At 49.2% G+C, this 21,620-nt stretch overlaps 1 protein-coding gene across 1 annotated transcript in view; it reads right to left on the minus strand.

The window, feature by feature from the left end:
- The window catches only part of LOC111156411 (nitric oxide synthase 1), an 84,036-nt gene that overhangs the window by 48,760 nt on the left and 13,656 nt on the right, over window positions 1-21,620 (minus strand). Inside the window, exons 2-6 of the mRNA XM_022517288.1 lie at window positions 20,128-20,254; window positions 4,689-4,817; window positions 3,187-3,332; window positions 1,275-1,437; window positions 426-517 (exon numbers count right to left, since the gene is read on the minus strand). Coding sequence (XP_022372996.1) covers window positions 426-517; window positions 1,275-1,437; window positions 3,187-3,332; window positions 4,689-4,817; window positions 20,128-20,254 — 657 coding nt within the window. The remainder of the gene's footprint in view (window positions 1-425; window positions 518-1,274; window positions 1,438-3,186; window positions 3,333-4,688; window positions 4,818-20,127; window positions 20,255-21,620) is intronic.

Consider the following 21,620-nt stretch of genomic DNA (forward strand, 5'->3'; position numbering starts at 1 on the left):
CTAGGCTTGGTGGAACCTGAAGGAGCCATGCCCACAGCGACAGGAAAAGACATTGTCTTTTAAATCCAGGAACATTCTAAGACAGCTCCAGGCTACAGCAGGAGCTGGTACAAGCAGGTCACCACTGGCACTGGGATTTTCCGAGTCCTGGGAATGGGAAACACCCCTTCCTGCCCTTTCCACGGGGTTGATACCGAACTGTGGGTTGAACGTGATTTTGGCCGCTGCAGCTTTGCAACTCATGCAAGAGTCCCAAGAGACAGAATATGGCAGGTGGGACAAAGCAGCCAGGACACCTCTCTCAGCTGGGCACCTCTCCCCGAGAGGAGAGGGGGAGCATTTCCTCGGCAGGCGAGCCAACTCCAGACCCAAGGGTCAATGCTTTGGGGACATCAGACGCCCCTCCCACAAGCCGGCAGGCTCACCTGAGGTTCCCTTTGTTGGTGGCATACTTGATGTGGTTGCAGATGTAGTTGAACATCCCGTGGGCCGTGGTGCAGTCGCGGGCATCAAACACCTGCCAGGGGCACGTGGTGAGAACGGGTGCCTCCTCCCTCCTTTCTCCGCTCCCCCAGGGGAGCCGAGGAGAACCCAGAGCCCACTCCACCTGCTGCCCCACTTGGAAAGCGAGCACTCCGCTAATGAGACCTGGGCTGGGTTTTATAGTGTGTGTGTGTGTGTGTTTCTCTATCCTAATAACCACAGTCAATCAAACCAGGAAAAAACCCCTGAAAGTAGGCATGGTGTGTAGGTACAGGTGGCTACAGGATGGTGAGTAAAGGAGAGACTTGGGTGGGCTGGATATATTTCCTGCTGAGTTACTAGGGATCAGGGATTTAAAAACAAAACAAATAACAATCAAACAAACCTCCTTTGGTCTTGATAACGAAACTACCTGCAACTTCAGACTATTCCCGTGGGGTGGCGGGGTAGAAATCTTAGCAGGGGACGCAGAATCTAATGCTTTCAGGGAGTAGACAGAGAATATAAATCAGAGAGTAGGAGGAAGACAAAAGGGAATGGTAGGGTCTGTGGTAAAGTGGAGAGCATAAGCCTCACCAATGGATGTGCAAGTTCCTTTAAAAAAAAAAAAAACAACAACACTGTGTTGGCTCAATGAGACATGACTATGAGGCAGAGTCAGTCATGACCTGAGAATCTGGGCCCCTGTGACCACCACCTACTATCTCACTGTGACTTCCAGGTACCCCTGGAAAGAGCTGACCCTTGGTAAGGCTCCTCTCTCCCCACCCACCAAAGAGCTCACTGCCTACCTGCAGCTTGGACCACTGGATCCTGCCAACGCAGCGGGACGCGTTCCGCCAGGCGTGCTTTGCCCCGTAGATGAGCTCCGTGTCTTTGAGCTGGTAGGTGCCCGTGGTTTCAATCTCTTTGTTCACCTCTTCCAGCCTCTCTGTGTGCGCTTTGGAGCCAAATCTGAGTGAGGAAGGAAGGGACATGGGAGTGTCACCTTCTCTCCTGAATTCGGGGTCGGTGGAAGGAGCGAACCATTCCAGGAGGGCAAAAGCCACAGCAAGTCTGAGCTGATATGTGGACACAACGGTTCAAGCACAAGCAGACTGCGAACTCAGATGCCCATGAAGGCCCAGCAGTGACCGAATTGGCTGGGTGTGGACTTTGGCCAGCGGGCGAGCCTATGTCTGGTTCAAATGGGGTAGCTAGTACTCTGCTGGTAGGAATGGGGGCCCAGGGAGGCCAAGTCTCATTTCAAGAGAAACTAGAAATCTGATTTTTATTTTTATGTATCTATTTATTTATTTTTAAAGATTTGATTTTTAAGTAATCTCTACATCCAAGGTGGTTCTTGAACTTGTAACCCCAAGGTCAAGAGTCATGTGCTTCACCAGCTGAGCCAGCCAGGTGCTCCTGGAAATCTGATTTTTAAAAATTTAATTTAATTTATTTTTGATTTATTTTTAAATATTTTATTTATTTATCTGACAGAGAGAGAACACAAGCAGGGGGAGCAGGAGAGGGAGAAGCAGGCTCCCTGCTGAGCAGGGAGCCTAATGAGGGGCTCAATTCCGGGGTCCTGGGGGGGGTCATGACCTGAGCCAAAGGCAGATGCTTAAGCGACTGAGCCACCCAGGAACCCCTGGAAATCTGATCTTTAAAGAGAACTCTTCTAATTTTTAAATGATGACAAGAAATTCAATTTTAGAAAGTTGAAAATTTTATTATGAAAAATTTGGGGCTTACAAAAAAGTGTTGAGAATAGTATATATAATGAACACCCAGGCCTAAGTAAAAACAAATAAGAAACGATATTATAGTTCCTTGGAGACTATGTTCCCATTATAACCCACTTTCTTCCCAAAAGTGTCTCATGCTTTTTTTTTTTTTAGATTTATTTAACTATTTCAGGGTGTGAGAGTGTGCGTGTGCACATGCTCAAGTGGGGGGAGGGGCAGAGGGGGAGAGAATCCCAACCACACTCTGTGCTGAGTGCAGAGCCTGATGTGAGGCTCGATCTCACGACCCTGAGGTCACAACCTGAGCTGATTCAGGAGTCAGTCGTTCAACCAACTGAACCACCCAGGGATCCCCATCTTACGCTTTTCTTTATATATTTTTCATATGTATAAATAGTCCCTAAATCACGTACAGTATGTTTAAAAAGTTTATATAAAGGGTGCTACCCTGAATGTATTATTTTACAAACTTATTCTTTCTTCCTTTTACGTAGTTATTTGAGAGCTTTGTGCCCATGAACATGCTGGGTGCTGATTGGCTCATTTTTTGCAGCTGTATAATATTCCACGATTTGGAAAATACCACCAGTTACTCACACAGTCTCCTGTTGAAGGAGTTGAGGTGATTTCCTGTTGGTTCTTTGATTTTAATTTTTTTTTCCCTGTTAATAACAATATCTCAGTGAACATTTTTATGTATGTCTTCTGGTGAACAAGTGTGAGAGTTTAAGGTAGTATGCCTAGACACGGAATTACTTGAAATGCTTCAAATTTAAGCAATGCTTTGCAGGCCAAACAAAGACATTTCTGGGGGCCAGATGTGGCCCTGGAGCCACCAGCTTTCAACTTGTGTGTGTGGAGGGCAGAGCCTTCATGCTTAGGTCTTGGTTCAGCTATTGTAGTGCTGCGGCTGAAGTCTTTGCCCTGGTACTCGGTAATTCACCCCGGGGCCCCAGAGTCAACATACACTTGCCTTTTAATTGACGAGTAGTACTGATCAATGAACTCTTTGGCGAGAGGGAAGAGCTGTTCTTTCGTGCGGACGTCTTCAGGCCTTCGTATTTGCTGAGAAGGGAGCATGATAGAGCCCATACAGATGTGCTCGGTGCACCCTGTTTCCTGGAGGGAAAAGAGAGAGTTGGAGGATCTCTTGGTTTTAGCACAAGGGGGGCTGTGGGCCTGGATCTGACATTTGTTGTGGAGTTTACCTGACCTTTAATTCCCAGATGGGATTTCCCAAGTACTCAAATCATTGTAGGATGTGGTCATCAGTCAAGGAGAAGATAGGCAGTGTTTTAAGGTTCTGAAAATGTTTGCTCTACTCAACGAGGGGAAGAGGGGTTTTCTGATTGGCACTCCCTGGTAATCAGATTAATTGGTACCTAAGTATTTTTTTGATTCCATGTTGATCATGGAATCATGTTCATGATTCATGTTATAGTCACTCACTCGAACACATCTGTGGGACGCTGACTGCAAGAAAAGTAGCCCCAATTCTTCTGTGTCCTATAGTCACACCCTTCGCAGTGTGACTTAATAGCAATTCTCATTGAGGGATGGAGTCTAAATCCTCTCCCCTTGAATGTGAGCTGGTTTTAGCCAATAGAAAATGGCAGAGGTGAGGCTGGGTCCACCCATGCCTAGGCCTCAAGAGGTCTCATGGGCTTCTGCTCATTCTCTCTGAAAACCTCGCAACCACCACAGGAACAAGGCCAAGTTAGCTTGTCAGAGGATGAGAGATCACATGAAACAGAGTTGAGTTATCCTAGTCGAGGCCACCCAGACCAGCCCACCCACAGCTGGCCTCTCAGGTGGACTGCTGATGCTTGAGATCAATTGAGATGACAGGAACACCAAGCCAATCTGCAGACTTTTGAAAAATAATAAGTGGTTGTTGTTTTTAAGCCACTGAGTTTCGGGGATGTTCGTTACACAGCAATCGCTAACCAATACAACATTCTTCCAAGAGGGTCATTTTCAATAAAAGTATAAAGCAACATGTTGCCTGGCTGGCTATTAAAAAAAAATATGATATAAAAGTTCAGCTAAAACACAGTGAAAGCAAGGAAGGGCTTGTTCCATATTTCATCCGTGGTCAGGCGGTGAGAGACAGAGAAAATGTGTTCAGAACGAGCAACTCCTCCGCTTGGATTCTTTTGGGTTCAAGGTACCCAATAAAGTATTAATAATATTAATACTAAAAAATACTTAATAATAAAAAGTATTGCCATGAGTGAGTCAGTAGCTACCAGCAGTTCTCAAATGGGAGCGGATTTCCCACCCAGGGGACACTGAGTGATATCTGGAGACATTTTTGTTGTCAGAACTTCAGCGGGGTGACTGACATCTTGTGCGGACAGGTCAGGAGTGATGTTACACCCCCCACAGTGCACAGGACAGTCCCCACAACAAAGACTTAGCCAACACCAAATGCAGTTAGTATGAGGTGGGTCTACATTCTGCTGGCATACTCACCAGTGTGCTCTTAAGGTGAAGGGTGTCGGTGAGAACCACGTCAGTCTCCCAGTTCTTGACCTTGAGGAAGCGGGGGCACTTGGAGGGGCTGCCATTCTTTGTGGGAGACTGTTTTCCCGAGGCAGGGGGCTTGAGGGGAGGAGGAAGGATGGGACATTAGACAGGGTCCTGAGGGCACTGGAAAAGTGTCTCCACGGGGATGGGGAGTAGAGTCGCTTTTCCCGGCATCTTTCAGAGTCACTAAGTATCTGCACAGAGTAAGGACTCATTCTCCCAGAGTGATACATGCAAGGTGGCTGGGAACCTGGTCCCTCTGTCTATGCAGATGGAGGCACTGTGAAAAAGCCTTCTGGGTTCTGTTCTGCAGGGAGGGGCCAGGAACTCAAAGGTGGCCTCTCTGGTGTCCAGTACAGGTCCCAGCATAAATCAGGGACTCACTGAATGTTTGTTGAATGAGGAAATAACCAAGGGATGCTGTCAGCCTCTCTGAATGGCACCAGCTTTCAGGGCTGAGGAATCAAACCTGAAGCCAGGTCAGGTTTCTTGGGTGTTTGGGCTTTCCTGCTATAGTCCAAACTCACTACTTCTAGTGAGTACTAGGAAAACAGAAAAGATTCAATGAGAAAGTTTTGAAGCATAGAATATTTCACCCAAATTTCAGGTTTCTGCCTTTCAAAAATGCCAAGTGAGTCCCTGCCTCAGGGCCTTTGCACTGACAGGCCCCTCTGTGTTGAACAATTTCAGTCCCCCATTTGTCTTCACTTCCATATACAAAATGCCCAGTCGGTGGTGGGGGATAAGTCCTGGGTTCACCAATGTTGGCCCGTCCAGTTTAGACCTCATTAATAAGGATCACATTCAGTCTTGGATGTTTCTGAGTAATTGTCTACCTGCCTATGCATCAGACAAGCGTCACTCAGTCAGCAACTGGGAGAGGCAGCAGGCACACCCTGCCACGTCAGCTGAGCAAGAGAGGGAAGACAAGCAAGTGTGGAGTGACACTCATTCCAAAGAACGGAGCACTGCACAGTGACCTTGCGGCAGGGTTTTCACACATTCAGGTGGTATTTATTGAGCACCTACTGTGTGCTAGGCATTGTTAGGCACTGGGGACACTGTAGTGAACAAGACAGAAAGTGCCCTGGCACAGTGACGGGAGAGAAGCAGAGATAAATCTAAGTAAAGCCATACATGAATGATAGATTATCAGTTAGTGATAAGGATATATGATGATGAGGGGAGAAAGGCAAGTGCAAAGGCCATGAGGTAGGGATACGCTTCAAAGGATCAGCAAGAAGGCTAGTGTGGCTGGAGTGTAGGAGTGTGGTTAGCGCCAGGAGATGGGTCCTCATTTTTTTGGCTTGGGAGAACTCAGGTGGGTGAGGAAGCTATGAATTACCATTTAGTGGGCTGAGTCCAGGAAAGAAATCATAGACTACACTGAAGGGCTAATACTGAAAACTGGCATTCAAGAAGCACTTATTATGTCAAGCAAAATCTTATCATGCCCGTTTTACAGATGAGGAAACTGAGGCACAGAGAGGTTAACTAGGTTGTTCGAGGTCACACAGCTAGTACACTGGAGCCAGGCATCAAATCCTGGCAGTCTGCCCTGCAAACCATGTCCTCAACTGCTAGACTCTCCTGCCTCTTGGCCTCTTGGTCATTATGCATAATTCATTCATTCATTTGTTCATTCATTCATTCAGCATGAGTTTATTGAGTATCTCCTATGTTCTACGCAAGGTTGCAAGGGCCAGGGCTACAGTGACAAACCAGACAGAGGTGATCTCTGTCCTCAGGGAGTACAATGTACATTGCGGGGTGGGGGTAGGGACGACAGTTGTCACGGTCATTATAACCAAGTGCAATGGGTACTATAACGTGGGATGTTGGCAGTGTATAAGGGACTGTGGAAGCACACAGGAGAGGCACCTCACCCAGGGTATCTGACTCTTAAGTCAAGACCTGAAGGGCAAATAGGTGTTAATCAGGCAAAGAGAGAAGAGCTAGGTCTTGCAGGCCAAAAGACCTGCCTATGCAAAGGTCCTGAGATGAGAGCAAATCACAGCCTCCAGAACCGTGCAAGTGATAGCAGAGAACACATGGGAGGTGCCATGACTTCCTGTGGTGGCCAGATCCAGTAACCCCCAGTGGTTCCCATCTCAGTGCTGGGCCTCACCATCCATCCGCCTGTGCAAGTCACAGGTGGGAGCTATCCTGGACATCATTCTCTTTATCCCCTGCACCTGATCCATCCCCAAGCCTGACCATTTTAGCTTCACAATAGCTCTAGAATCCACCTCTTCCTTGTTCTCGATCTTGTTCTCCCTGGCCAGACCAGCATCATATTTCACTTGGATGAACGCAATCACCTCCTGAATGCTGGCCACTGCATACCGCTACTGGCATTCTAATCCATGCCAGTAGACTAGGGCACTATAATCTTTTTTTTTTTTTTTAAGATTTTATTTATTTATTTGACAGACAGAGATCACAAGTAGACAGAGAGGGAGAGGGCGGAAAGCAAGCTCCCTGCTGTGCAGAGAGCCCGATGTGGGGCTCGATCCCAGGACGCTGGGATCATGACCTGAGCTGAAGGCAGAGGCTTTAACCCACCGAGCCACCCCGGTGCCCCTAGAGCACTATAATCTATATAGTCATCTACAGTACACCTGTTAGTCCTATCAGTGTGACCATCGCCACAAGTGTGACTAGTCTGATCACACCAGGAGCAGAAGAAGGATGCGGAAGAATTCTTCCCTTCGCTCTCATTTGTACTTCCTGCCTGCTAAGCTCCAAGCTATTTTCCTTCTGTCCCCTCGTGAAGCCGCATGGACAGCTCCACTTCCTTTGAAAGCCTGGCCAGACAGCCCTAGGGCTTCTTTAAGCTCTGTCTCCACTATGGTCTCCTCCAGCCGATACGCAGGTGATGGAAGTCACATCTCTGGGCAGGACTTGGTAGCGACTAATTCCTCTGACCATGCCAAGAGCCTGCAGCCAGTAGAACCCCCCCCCAAAAAAAACTGGACCTCACCCAAGTGGGAGGCACCCCAGCTGTCCTCCCTGAAGACTGAGCATCACCCAGCCAGTTTGCAAACTCTCTTGACCATCCCCATGGCTGCCCCAGGGGCTGGGGAGTGGCTGGAATCCCAGACCGGGGTCGGGGTGGGTATCAGATGCAGTGCTAGCGCTGGGGTCGGGCCCAGGACCCGTGCAGGGGGTGGGAGGGCAGACAGGTGGGGAGCACAGGGAGGCGGGGGGAGGAGGTGTGGGGTGCGGCCGGTGGGTGGGCAGCCAGCAGGTTGAAAGGGTGCGGCAGGAGTGACGTAACCGGCATTGGGAAAGAGGCCGTCTGCTGAGGTTCCAGATGTGCGAGGGGTGGTCACTACAAGCCGAGAAACTGGGGACCTGGGCGTGAGCCGTACCTTTCCACCCTGGGCTGTGCTGAGCTGCACACTTGAAACCAGGCATTAGGAGGCCCCTGGCAGGGCTGTTGTACTTGGGGCTTTGATGTTTTAATTAGCCAGCAGTAATATTAGATGACTCAGGAGGGGACAAATGGGGAGATTAATATAGCAGTCAGGGGCACTGCATGGGGGATGCAAATGACTTTTCTGAGTGGGGACGGAAATGTTCTCACTAAAAATGCAGATTAGGGCACTTGTGAGTTATTAAGCTGTGGACAGGGCACAAGTGGGCTTTGGGCAGCAGCTACACATGTCTTTTTCTAGATTTGTGTCTGCGGTGGCCAGTGGAAGCTTTTCAGGTGGCAGGAGGTATGGCTAGATCTCCGTGGGCTCTGTGGGAGGGTTGCCTGGGATGTTTGGTCCTAAATGGGGCCAGGAGGCTCTGAGCTTGTGGGCATTTCAAAGGCTCTGGCAAAACCTCTTTGCTTCTGGAGGCTGCACGGGCCCTGAAGAAATGGACGGCAATGGTCTTGCTGCCCAAGAGGAGAGAGCGAGGCGAGGTCCTATAAGCCCAGAGCCCTGAGCCCGGAATTCAGCTTTGTAGGCACCCTGACACCCTTTCCCTCTGCCCTCTCCGCCCTTCTCTCCTCCCTTCTCTCCTCCCTCCCTTCAACAAATAACCTGTTGAGCACCTGCTATGTGCCAGGGACTCATGTTCTTGGTCCTACCATGGTCCCCACTCTCATCCCACAACAGGGGAAGCCTCGTCCAGCTGCGTGCAGGGTTCTGCAAACTGCAGCCCGTGGGCCAAAGCTCGACCACTGCCTGTTTTCACACATCCCAGAAGCTAAGGATGGTTTCTTCATTCTTTGCCTGACGAATAAAGGTATCAAAAGCAGACTGATGTTTCAAGACATATACAAGATACAGGAAGTTCAAATTTCAGTGTCCGTAAATAAAGTTTTATTGGCACACGGTGACACTCATTTGTTCTTCTTCTTTTTTTTTTTTTTTTAAAGATTTTATTTGTTTATTTGAGAGAGGATGAGAGACTGAGAGATCACAAGCAGGAGGGGGGGTAGAGGGAGAAGCCGACTCTCCACGGAGTGGGGAGCCCGATGCGGGACTCGATCCCAGGACCCTGGGATCATGACCTGAGCTGAAGGCAGAGGCTTTAACCCACTAAGCCACCCAGGCACCTCAGACTGCAGGCTCTTGAGCCAACGAATTGACCTCCAGGGGCTGACTGCTTAGGTTGTTTCACTTATGTCCCCATCTGCTTAAACGGCACAGCATTAGAGATCTTTCCTGATCACCCTTTAAAACAGTGCCCCACCCCTGGTATCCTCTGCTCCCTTCGCATGCTTTATTTTTCTTCAAGGCACGTTTCACTGCACTTGCAAGGGTATACGTATCTGCATGTATCTACATCTTATGACTTACAGATCCGTATATATAAAATCTATGGATACTTAGATACAGATAGAGTTTTCCGCCTACCCACTGTCTACTTTGCTCTATGTCCAGCCCCTAGACCAGTGTCCAGCCCATAGTACATACTCAACAAACACCTGAGGTCCACCATGGGCTGAACTGCTTCCCTCCTGAATTCATACGCTAAAGCCCTAACCTGTTGGAGCCAGGACCTTGAGAAGTAACTAAGATGAAAAGAGGCCATAACAGGGGTGCCTGGGTGGCTCAGTCAGTTAAGTGTCTGCCTTCGGCTCAGGTCATGATCCCAGGTTCTTGGGATCGAGGCCCGCATTGGGCTCCCTGATCAGTGGGGAGCCTGCTTCTGCCTCTGCCCCTGCTCTTCCCCCCCTGCTTGTGTGCTCTCTCTTAAATAAATAAATAAAACCTTAAAAAAAAAAAAGGAGAGGTCATAAGAGTAGGACCTAATCTGATAGGATTGGTGGCCTTATAAGAAGAAGAGAAACCCCTCTCTCTTTCTCTCTCCACGCACACGCAGAAAGGCGGAGTAAGGACACAGTGAAGGTGGCCATCTCCAAGCCAGGATAGGAGCCCTCGCCCGACAATACCATGCTGGTGGCTTGACCTCAGACTGCTAACCTCCAGAACTATAAGAAATAACTTTCTACGTCTATGCCACCCAGCCTGTGGTATTTCGTGATGGCAGCCCAAGTCAATGAACACGCGATCTAAGTGCATTTCAAAATTGTAGAGCCCCTCGGATGCTAAGCCAAAGGCTTTTGTCTCGATTGAGTAGAGAATGGGGGACTCTTGAAGCTGCCTGATGGAGGGGGGGAGCTTCTCAAAGCTAAGGGTTAGGACACATGACTGCAGGGGTTGTGGGAGGGAGAGGGTGAAGGCAGAGAGACCCACGGCAGGAGGGTGGAGGGGGGACAGCAGGGTGGGGAGGGTGGATGCCATGGTGCAGGGGGGAAGCCTGGAGGGCAGAGCATAGCTGCAGCAGTTGTGATGGAGTGGGAGTTGCAGGAGAGTAGGGTGCCAGAAGCAGAACAGCCAGCCCCAGGCGTGGGAGAGGGTGGGAGGACAAGGGACAAAGTCAACACTGACTCGGAGGCTCCCTTGGGAGTGGGAGGATGGCGAGCCTTCTGCAGAAGTTGGAGGGAGGGGGGCTTTTAAGGCAGGAAGACAGACACAAGACATCAGAATCTGGAAGATCTAGAAACAGAAGCCAAGCACCTTGCCCTTCCCCAATTATGGGCTGTCACAGTCAGGAGCCTCACTGTGAACTGGGGACAAGCACGTGACAGCAGGAAGGGAGGGCTCTCGGGAGATACAACATTTTAGGAATTTTTAGGGTCCAAACTGTGTCCCTCCCAGATTCATAGGCTGGTGTCCTAACCCCCAGCACCTCAGACTATGGTCTTATTTGGGGTCTCTAGTGAGGTCATTAAGTTAAAATGAGGTCTTTTGGGTGGGCCCTACGCCACTTATAAAGAGGGGAAATTTCGAGACAGACACACACACAGGGACAAGGCTGCACAAACACAAGGACGCCATCCACAAGCTCGGAGAGAGCCCTGGGGAGGATTCTCCCTCATGGCCCCCGGAACCACCCAACCTGTCAACACCTTGATTTCAGGAGATCGCCAGCCTCCAGAACGTTCCTGCTGTTTAAACCACCCAGTCTGTGATGTTTTGTGATAGCAGCCCTAGGAAACAATCCAAGAGCTAGAGCCCAAACCTGTACGAAGCAAGTAGCTTCTGACTCTGACTGCTGGCGCCCGGGACAGCATCTCCCTTCTAGGCCTGCAGCAGCCTGTCCTGCTTGGATTGTCCTAAAATGAGGGTAGCCTCCTGGGGCTGAGCTGGGGACCATGCCAGCCACCCCAGGGGCCAGACACACACATCGTGCCCTCCATGGCCGTCTCAAGCAGCACCATGGGCAGCAAGGGTAACCGGGTTGTGAGCTGTGGCCCGTCAGGGTCCAGGACAGCAGACACATATATAAGCAGGCAGCACCCATCTGTGCGATGAAAAAAACTGCTCCTTATAAAACTTAACCAACTGTGTTTCGGACCTTCCAGTATAATTTCCTAGTAGTGTATTCAAAGCATTATTTCTAAAGCGATTCATTCTGTATAATAACTCCAAGGAAGCTCGAAATCACTGATTCTCTGCCCTCTTCTCCCCACCCCCCACCCCGTCCCCCGATTCAACAGGCTATTTTCTGTGGAGGGTAATTACAAGGAGGTGCTCCACAGCCAGCCCAGCTATCCCACAGCCGGGATAGACAAGAGCCTCTGCAGGGAAGGGGTCTTTAAGCACGTTAAGTTACGTTGCTGAGTAGATGCTGATGTGGCACTGATATTGCAAAGTGGCCAGATGTTATTAGACAGCTTGGAACTTGGTCCCATTACCAGACCAAATGTATATGAGCATGATGAATTGATTTAAAAAAAAATCCTGTAATGCTCTTGTGGCCCATCCCCGTTCTACTACATTTGTACTATGTGCATGTATTGATTAAAAGCATTAACTTGCTAAATATTTAAAATGCACAAGGCTTGCAATCATGTTTTGAGCTTTTTACCTTACAAGGTATCTTGTGATACTCAGAAAATGAAAGTCCTATGAAGCTCTGAGAATCTCTGTTTGGAGAGGTGTCCGTTTGCACAGTGTGGAAGAAAAAGGACTTTGACCTAACATGGCTTATCTGGGAAAAGAACATGAATGTGGTTTGATGCCGTGAATAAGCATGGGAGTGGTATCGCCGATTCCTGAACCAGACATCATTGTCCCACTGGAAACAGTTGGGACAGCTTCCTTTGAATACACTCGCTATTAAAACAAACAGTTAGCAAAATATGTGGAAATTCCTGCAGGGCTGAACCCAAACCCCCATCAATTCAGGCCCCGCTTCCTGGCTCTGCCCTGGCTCTGCCTACCTGGGGTAGCAGGACCTGAAGGGCTGGTCTCATGGCTAAGTGACCGAGAAGGAGCCCGAGGGTCACCAGCTGGTGATGGCGTGGGTAGAGGGAAGCAAAATATCAGCAAGGTTTGGATTCTGCTGTCACTGGGGGCTGAGGGAGACTCCGTTCCACATCCGTTCCCAGAAAGTATCTTTGTTGAGGTTTTTTCTTGGTGTCCAGTTTGAGAGCAGCCTATGACAGTGTGATAACTGCTGTGTGTGTGTGATGTCTGTAGCTCCTCTCAGAAGTGGAAGTTTCTGGAAGTTTCTGGAAGTCAAGCCATTTGATGAAAAGACAATGCCCAGACGGTGAACTTCTCAACATCCATCATGAGCAATGTTTAGCAAATGCCTATTCGGTGGCTGAGCGGGGCTATGCTGCTGCACATCTCCTCCTCCTCGTGGTGACCCATCTTTGGGAGGGGAAGACAGAGGCTCTGAGAGGTGAAATGACTATCTTCAAATTAACGGCTAACAGGCAACAGAGCAGGCCGTGGGATTCAGGCCCTCAAGGGCTGGGCCTTTCCACTGTAGACCCCGGCTGCCGGCCCCTGTGGACTCCTAGAGCCTGACCCCTGGCCCTGCAGCAGAAAGACGCACACTGCCGCTGCCTTGATCACGATCAACAAGGATGACGATGGAGTCACAAAGGGAGAGGGGGCAGCTCTGTCACCGAGACTACCCGGCTACTCACATTCCCTTTCCAGGCACGGAGATGTGCTTCCTGCCCTCTCGGCCTCAAGTTAGCCATACAACAATGAGCTGAAAAACTGTACCTAAACAAACCTGACCATAATCAGCCAAAGGAAACAACAGCAACAACGACAATAATAATAATGATGATGATGCACATTTTCGGAGCCCTCATTCTGTGCGGGGCCTTTAAGAATTAAGAGCGGGCTGTGGGGCTCTGCCCCTCACTAGTCACGTGACCTTCAAGTGAACCCTCTGTGCTTCAGTTCAGTCATCTGTAAAATGGGGGCGACAGTACTTCATTGGGTTGGGGTGGGGGGGGGCTCCGTGAGACCAGGGACCTGAGGTGCTCAGCACCACGCCGGACGGGGCTCAACACACATTATCAGCTGCTATTCTCACAGACGTGGTCGCCTCACACCTCACCTCCCCAGAACTGGACGAGCCTGTTAGGGAATGGGGCCTCCGTGCAGATGCTGTTTTGTAGTCTGACCAAGGTCACCGGGAGGAGGAGACCCAAACGGAGAGGTCCCCAGAGCTGGGGCTGGGGAGTCCAAGAGTCTGAATGGCCACGCCCTACAACGGGGCACGGGGATCCACGTTATTGTTATTTTTACCCTGCTGTCATTAACGTGCCTGTTTCCCGACAGCTGGCTGGGATGTCGCGGAGAGGCAGGGAGTGTCGCCGGTTTGCCTTCACTGAGACGCAGCAGCCCGGCTGGGGAATGGCCGCCTGCTTACGGCTTTCGGCAAAGCCAGCACCCGCTGGACAGCTGCGGTGCGTGCCTGGGCGGAGAGGCGCCCTGTCCCCCCTCTGATCCTCTGATCGCTGGGGACCCACAAGCACTCCCCCTCCCCTCGCCTCCTAATTTGGGGCTTTCTAGGCACTGGGATAATGCTAACACTTCATAGTACAGAAAAGCTTCTCAACAGATTTTGACATTTTGAAAGCAGCTAGCAAGCCCCGGGTCCCCAGGGGTGAGGAAATGCCAGGCTCCAGATGAGGTGGCGGGCAGGGGGATTCTGATGTACCAGTCATCTATCTGACTACCTGACTGCCAGTGTCAGCAAGAGGCTGGAGAGAAGGGCAGAGAGTTGAATGCGTCAGGGGAGCCGTATTGGAAATCCCACCTCCCCCAGGCCCAAGATCCTTCCTCACATCCGCGGAGCAGACTGATGCTTAATAAGTAACTGAAAAATAGACATTCGGCCCTGAAGTAGGACACAATTCACCCTTTCCCCCTTCGGAAAGCAAATCAGGCAGGTAAGGAAAAAATTGCCTAATAAGAAGGGAAGCACAGGGGCACCTGAGTGGCTCAGTCAGTTAAGGACCCAACTCTTGATTTTTTTTTTTTTTTAAAAAGATTTTATTTATTTATTTGACAGAGAGAGATCACAAGTAGACAGAGAGGCAGGCAGAGAGAGAGAGAGAGAGAGAGAGGGAAGCAGGCTCCCTGCTGAGCAGAGAGCCCGATGCGGGACTCGATCCCAGGACCCTGAGATCATGACCTGAGCCGAAGGCAGCGGCTTAACCCACTGAGCCACCCAGGCGCCCCCCAACTCTTGATTTTGACTCAGGTCATGATCTCGCGGTCGTGAGATCGAGCCCCGCATCGGCCTCTGCTTGGGCATGAAGTCGGCCCAAGATTCTCTCTTTCCCTTTCCATCTGTCCCTCCCTTTCAAATAAGTAAAATCTTTTTTAAAAAAGATTTTATTTATTGGGGCACCTGGGTGGCTCAGTGGGCTAAAACCTCTGCCTTCGGCTCAGGTCATGATCCCAGGGTCCTGGGATTGAGCCCCGCATCAGGCTCTCTACTCAGCAGGGAGCCTGCTTCCTCTTCTCTCTCTGCCTGCCTCTGCCTACTTGTGATCTGTCAAATTAATAAATAAAATCTTAAAAAAAAAAGATTTTATTTATTTATTTGAGAAAGAGAGAGAGCACAAGGTGGGAGGGGAAGAGAGGTTAGAGGGAGAGGGAGAAGCAGATTCCCCACTGAGCAGGGAGCCCAACTCACTCGATCCCAGGACACGGGGATCATGACCTGAGCCGAAGGCAGATGCTTAACCGACTAAGCCACCCAAGCGCCCGTAAATAAATAAATCTTTAAAAAAAAAAAAAAAGAAAAGAAGAAGGGAAGCAGAGAAGGGCTTGATTCAAATGCTGAGGTTTTGCAGGGAGAATGGACCAATGGCAGTTTCTCAAGTCATTTACATAGGGTAGCATTTTCACTTAAGAGGATTATTATGTCAAGCACCTTAAGAATGGTGTCAAAAGTCCATATGTGGGGCGCCTGGGTGGCCCAGAGGGTTAAAGCCTCTGCCTTCGGCTCAGGTCATGATGCCAGGGTCCTGGGATTGAGCCCCGCATCGGGCTCTTTCCTTGGTAGGGAGCCTGCTTCCTCCTCTCTCTCTCTGCCTGCCTCTCTGCCTACTTGTGATCTCTCTCTGTCGAATAAATAAATAAAATCTTAAAAAAAAAAAGTCCATATGTGTCCCAGGCGGTATCAGCACTAAAGATGACCTCAGAGGTCCAACAATGATCCTTAGCAAGAAAAAAAAAAGCAGTGTATCCTGTATCTGCCACAGTGGTTCCTTTTACTATAATACCTTTTCCTACTTTCTACTTGGCAAATTCCTATATGACCTTCCAAACCCAGTTCAAATGTTACCTCTTCAGCTAAACATTTCCTAATACCTGCTGAGGTATTTATGTTCCCACAGTGTTTTGTGTCCCTTTGTATTTTAGGATTAAATGCACTGTACTGGTGTCTGTCTCCCCACATTCATCTGTGAAGGTCTTATGGGAGGGAGGGCGAGGTTTAGTCATCTTTGTTTCTACCCCAGGGCTACACATGTGGCAGGGGTCAGGTAAAGGTTTGGTGATGGGGGAGCTGATTTATTCTATCTACCAGCCCAGGCCAGAGAGAGTTTGTAAAGGGATGTTAAAGACGAGTGTTACACGGGTCGGTTAAGCATCTGCCTTCAGCTCAGGTCATGATCCTAGGGTCCTGGAATCGGGTCCCATGTCAGGCTACCTGCTCAGCGGGGAGCTGCTTCTCCCTCTCCTCCCTGCTCCTGCTCCTGCTATCTATCTTAAAATAAAGGAAAAAAGAAAAGAAAAAAAAAAGGAGAAGACGTGCATTACAGTCATTCACACACTGTGTTCTGGTGACGAGGGACTTGAGTCTCACTGGCTGTACCGACTGCGGAAACCGTTAGCAAGAAAAATCACCACTAGATAGAGATGAACATCTCAGCCTCCAGAGACCGCCTGCAGAGAAGGTGCTTCTGTGGCTGATTTTCCTTGACTCCGGATAGAGGAGAGAATCAAGAAGGAAGGGGCAGACCTCACTATTCCTTCAGGGAGCTAACAGTCTTCTGAATCAGGAAGTTCTTTCTCTTGTCTAGCCTGTACCCACCCAGCTTCCCCTGGACTCTGTCCCCTTTGGCCCCGTCCTTGGGGAAAACGCAGACCAGCTGTTTTTTTCACCTGCCCGTCTCTTCCTGACTCAGGAAGGCAGGTAGTAGCTGGGTCTCTCTTTGTATTATTAACAATGCTAACCCCCCAGCAGATGCCTAAAAAAGCAGCGAATGTGGGTTACAACTGGGAGGAAGGAAGCCGGTCCCGGGAGCTCCAGGTAAAGTGGCTTTGAGCAGGTAGAGAAGAAGCTAGGCATATACGCCAGTCTTTTAGGGTGGAAAAAAGAACATTACGTTTTTTATTAATTTGCTCAGCCTGGGAAACATTTCTCAGCACTGTGGCTATGGAGATGTCTAGCAGGAAGTAACAGGGCTGCTTCCATAGCGCTGGGGCTGGGACTCAAATATAACCAGCCACTTAGATCTCTACCCTCTTCCAGCTCTATCTCTGAGACGCATTTGGAAAACTGAGGCACAGACAACCGAGTCAGGGTGATCTTGATAGCCGGTGGTTTTGGGGTCAAAACGACACTGAGGATTTGCCGGTGATAAAGGAGAGAATGTACCTCCTGGCACAGCTGATCTGCATGTCATGAATCCAGGAGCTCCCAATTCTAAAACTGTCTTATCCTTAGGAAGATGTGATTGTTCCTACCTTGCCCAGCACCGTCTCTCCTTCTCCAGACAAATGGAACGACCATTTTTGAGGAGCTCTAAGGCAAGTTCTCAGCACCTCTTCCTGATGGCTATGGCCAAAATGTTTAAGTCCCTCTGACTCCCAAATGCATATGTTGAAACCTAATCCCCAAGGTGGGGGTATTCGTGGGTGGGGCTTGGGGAAGGGATTAGATCACCTTCTAAAAGAGACCCAGAGAGATGCTTCTTCTGCCCTGTGAGGACACAGCGAGAGAAGACCTCTGCCATGAACCAGGAAGTGGGCTCTCAGCAGACCCTGAACTGCTGTTGCCTTGACCTTGGACTTCCCAGCCTCTAGAACTGTGAGAAATAAATGTGTTTTTTGTAAGCCACCCAGTTCATGGAATTCTGGAATTAGAGCAGCCTGCCTGACCTAAGACACTGATCATTGCATCATGAAGCTCTGAAAAGAGGGCCAGTGGTCTTATTAATCACTTCTGCCCCGTTCCCAATATTGAGAGCCCCACTCCTCGGGCCTGAAGTTCAAGGTTATGGTTTCTAAGCTATCACTGTCAAGTCGAGGGAAGCAGCATAAAAGGAAATGGCATCATCCTGCCGTTGCTTAGAATTCAGCAGTGACTTTAAGGGTCTTTCTCGTGGGGTCAAAGCATCCTCTGCTTTGTCTCTGTAGGTCAGGTCTCAGGAGTTAATGCAAACCAGCAGTTACAAACTCCGACACCTGGAGGGATAGGTACGTAGATAAGGTAAATTAGCAAAGCAGGCTAGCTAATTTCAAGATGAAACACTCGGCTGCATATTAAACACATAAGAATATTCTTCATTTCTGTAAAACAAGACATCTTGCTCGTGTTTCCTGAAACACACAAACCTCCTGGTTTATTTTTACCTGCCACTTATAATAAAGTCATGGATATAAAAATATTTCCCTTTCATGCTAAGAAAACCAATAGTACTAACGTTACAAAAAGTAACAGCAGACAATGGTCTTAAGGGGAGAGGTACAATAGGGAGTGGTGGGGATTGTGGCAAACTGGAAAGCCCATGCTCTGTCCATGCAGATTATTGTCTCATAAGAATATAGGCTCGAGGTGGTCAGAGTGTCCACCTTTTTTAAGAGAAGCTGTGAATACAACACTTATATAAAATTTTAAAACACTGGCAGTAAATTCAAAGTACAAATACAAATTATCCTTTAAGGCAATATAGTGCAGACCTAACAAATCATGTCCAGAGCCTGGGTCTAGCCTGAGGCTGTCTCTTTCTGTTCTTCTTCTGTCTTGTAAGGATTTGAATTATGGCAATACCCCTTTCTTTTCAGTTAAGAAAGGAAATACAAAGAAGAATGTTAACTTTATTTGCTCGATTAATCATGAATGGAAAATAGCCCCCTCATAGCTCACGGTGTGGCCCTGAGTTTTGAGGACAGCATAATAGATGTCTCTATTGGTGTTCCTCCTCCAAGCATTCCTAGATGTCACTGCAAGAGGGTGAGTCACTAGCCAGGGGGAGCATAGCTCTGACCTACCGCAGAATCCCTGACATCCTTATCTTCCTGGCTAGCTATCAGCCCTTAAGGAAAGCAATCCCCGCTGAGGCTCTGGAATGTTCCCTCCTCCCCTTGGGAGGCTATGTAGAGAGGCTTTGGGTCATTGCTCAGGTGAGCTGGTAGTGAACGGTGCCATCCATCCAGATACATCAGAAGACAGAACCTGGCCCCCTGCCCCGTCCCATCCAGGGTGGATGAGAATAAGGTGACTTGGGCCATCTCCCTGTTCTGACCTCCCACACACCATTCCTCCCATAAATCATTGCAGTGCAGAGGATAGGTAGCAAATTCGTCTGCTTTAACAGGGTTGCACTGGCCTGGTCTGTGAGCTGCCCAATCCGGTGAGAATGAGGCACTGCCTATCTCTAGCCAAATCTCTCTATGCTCAGAAACAACATCAACTCAGCTGTCAAAACACACCTCAGCAAACTGGCAAAGACCGAAAAGTTTGATAATACGTTAGACTGGTGAGGCTGTGGGGACACCATTGCTCTCCTGCTTAGCTGGTAGGATTGGGACAATGTTTACGATGAGCCATTTCTCCATTTCTGCCCCAATCACAAATGTATATGATCGTTGAGCCAGCAATATCACGTCTAGGAATTTATGCTGTTGAAAAGATTGCCCATGCGCCATGCGGGGCATTTAGGCAATGTCATGGCAGAATACCGGCAAGGACCTGAGTGTCCATTATGGAGGACTGGCTCAGTAGGTATGGCAGAGCCATGCAATGGAATATTATACAGCTGTGAAAAGAGCCAGGCCTCCCCTCCCCTGCAAATTGGGGGTAATCACCAGAATATGTTGATAAGTGAAAAGCGAGGTGCAGAGAAATATGTATAATGTGTTCTCATTTGCATGAAAACAGTGTGTGTGTGTGTGTGTGTGTGTGTGTGTGTGTGTGAGAGAGAGAGAGAGAGTCTATGCATAAAGTATTGTGGAAAGAACCACAGAGATGATAAATATTGCTGGAATTGCTGGAATGTGGATGGAATTAGGGGAGAGAGGAAAACTTTTTACCGTTTATCTTTACTTTCTAAATTTGGGATGTGAATGGCATGGGAGTGCCTCTGTTGGTGAAAACAGAATTGAATTTCAAAAAATGGCAAGATCATGAACAAAGCAAAACAAAGCCAAAACCCATCTCCTAGGAGGCATGCTCCTGGCCTCAGAGCCCCTGAGCTCTCTAGGCGTGGTGGATCATTCCCATCCCAACATGGTTTGACATTTGCCATCCCCTCCCCTCCTCTTCATGCCCGGGAAGGTTTAGGGAGCCGTGCAGTGTGGGAGCCAAGCTGGCACCACCCGCTTACCTGCTCCTTCTCTGAATACGGGTTGTTGAGGATGACGGGCACGTGGTCCTTCCCCCACAGGTCACTGAAGACTCGGTCATTCTCCACGCCAAGGGGCAGCGGTTTGTGTGACTTGCCATCCACACCTCTGGAAGACAACGTAGGGGAAGTGAGAAAGGCATGATCTCAGGGGGGACAGGCTGATGGCCCCGGTCTACAAGACCTACATCTGTACAGAATTTCTACAGTCACCCTCAGGACCCCGCACGGAGCCAACACGCTGTGGGTGCCCAGCTTGCTGCTCAGCAGAATCACCAGCAACATGTGGGAACGCAGGCAGCCCCCTCGCCAAGCACAGAGGTAAGCTCACGGACGTCGGCGCTGATGGCTGGTACACACCCAACTTTGTGGGCATCACTTCCAGATGGCCACGACCTGGCCTTGGTCCTCCTTCTCACTTCCCCATTTCAAAGATCCAGGGACACAGAAGGCTCATCCCCTGGCAGAGCCCTGGACAACTTCAGATGTAGGAGGCAGGACAGACAGAGAAGACAACAAGCCCCGGGGGACTGGGTGATTGGTCATCCTAATTCTGAATAAACACTAATAATGAGACTAATGATAGCTGCGCCAAGAGAAACAGAAATGATTCTGAAAATGAGGGGAACAGAGCAACAAAATAAATAAGACCATAAAAATGATAGCTAGTGTTTATTAAGCATTTATGTGTCAAGCACCTTACAAGGGTTTTAATTTAATCCTTTTGACAACTCTATGAGGTAGGGATGGATATTAACGACGTTTTATGGGTGTTGTAAGCGAGACAGACACTAAGATGCTCAGGGTCACAGTTTTTCAGTCCAGTATTCACAGCCATTCTGAATTGGGGGCTCTCATTATCATCATTCATCAGCATCATCATCACCCTCATCACCATCACCACCACCACCACCCTCATCACCATCACCAGCATCACCACACTCATCACCATCAACACCATCAGCACCACCCTCATCACCATCACCGTCATCACCACCACCACTCTCATCAACATCACCATCATTACCCACCACCCTCATCACCATCACCAGCATCACCACACTCATCACCATCAACATCATCAGCACCACCCTCATCACCATCACCAGCATCACCATCACCACCCTCATCACCATCACCATCATTACCCACCACCCTCATCACCATCACCAGCATCACCACCACCACCCTCATCACCATCACCATCATCACTACCACTCTCATCACCACCACCACCACCCTCATCACCATCACCAGCATCACCACACTCACCACCACCACCACCCTCATCACCATCACCAGCATCACCACACTCATCACCATCAACATCATCAGCACCACCCTCATCACCATCACCAGCATCACCATCACCACCCTCACCACCATCACCATCATTACCCACCACCCTCATCACCATCACCAGCATCACCACCACCACCCTCATCACCATCACCATCATCACTACCACTCTCATC

The sequence above is a fragment of the Enhydra lutris genome, unplaced genomic scaffold, assembly GCF_002288905.1.
Source record: "Enhydra lutris kenyoni isolate GAN:26980312 unplaced genomic scaffold, ASM228890v2 scaffoldscaffold46, whole genome shotgun sequence".
Classification (NCBI taxonomy): Eukaryota; Metazoa; Chordata; class Mammalia; order Carnivora; family Mustelidae; genus Enhydra; species Enhydra lutris.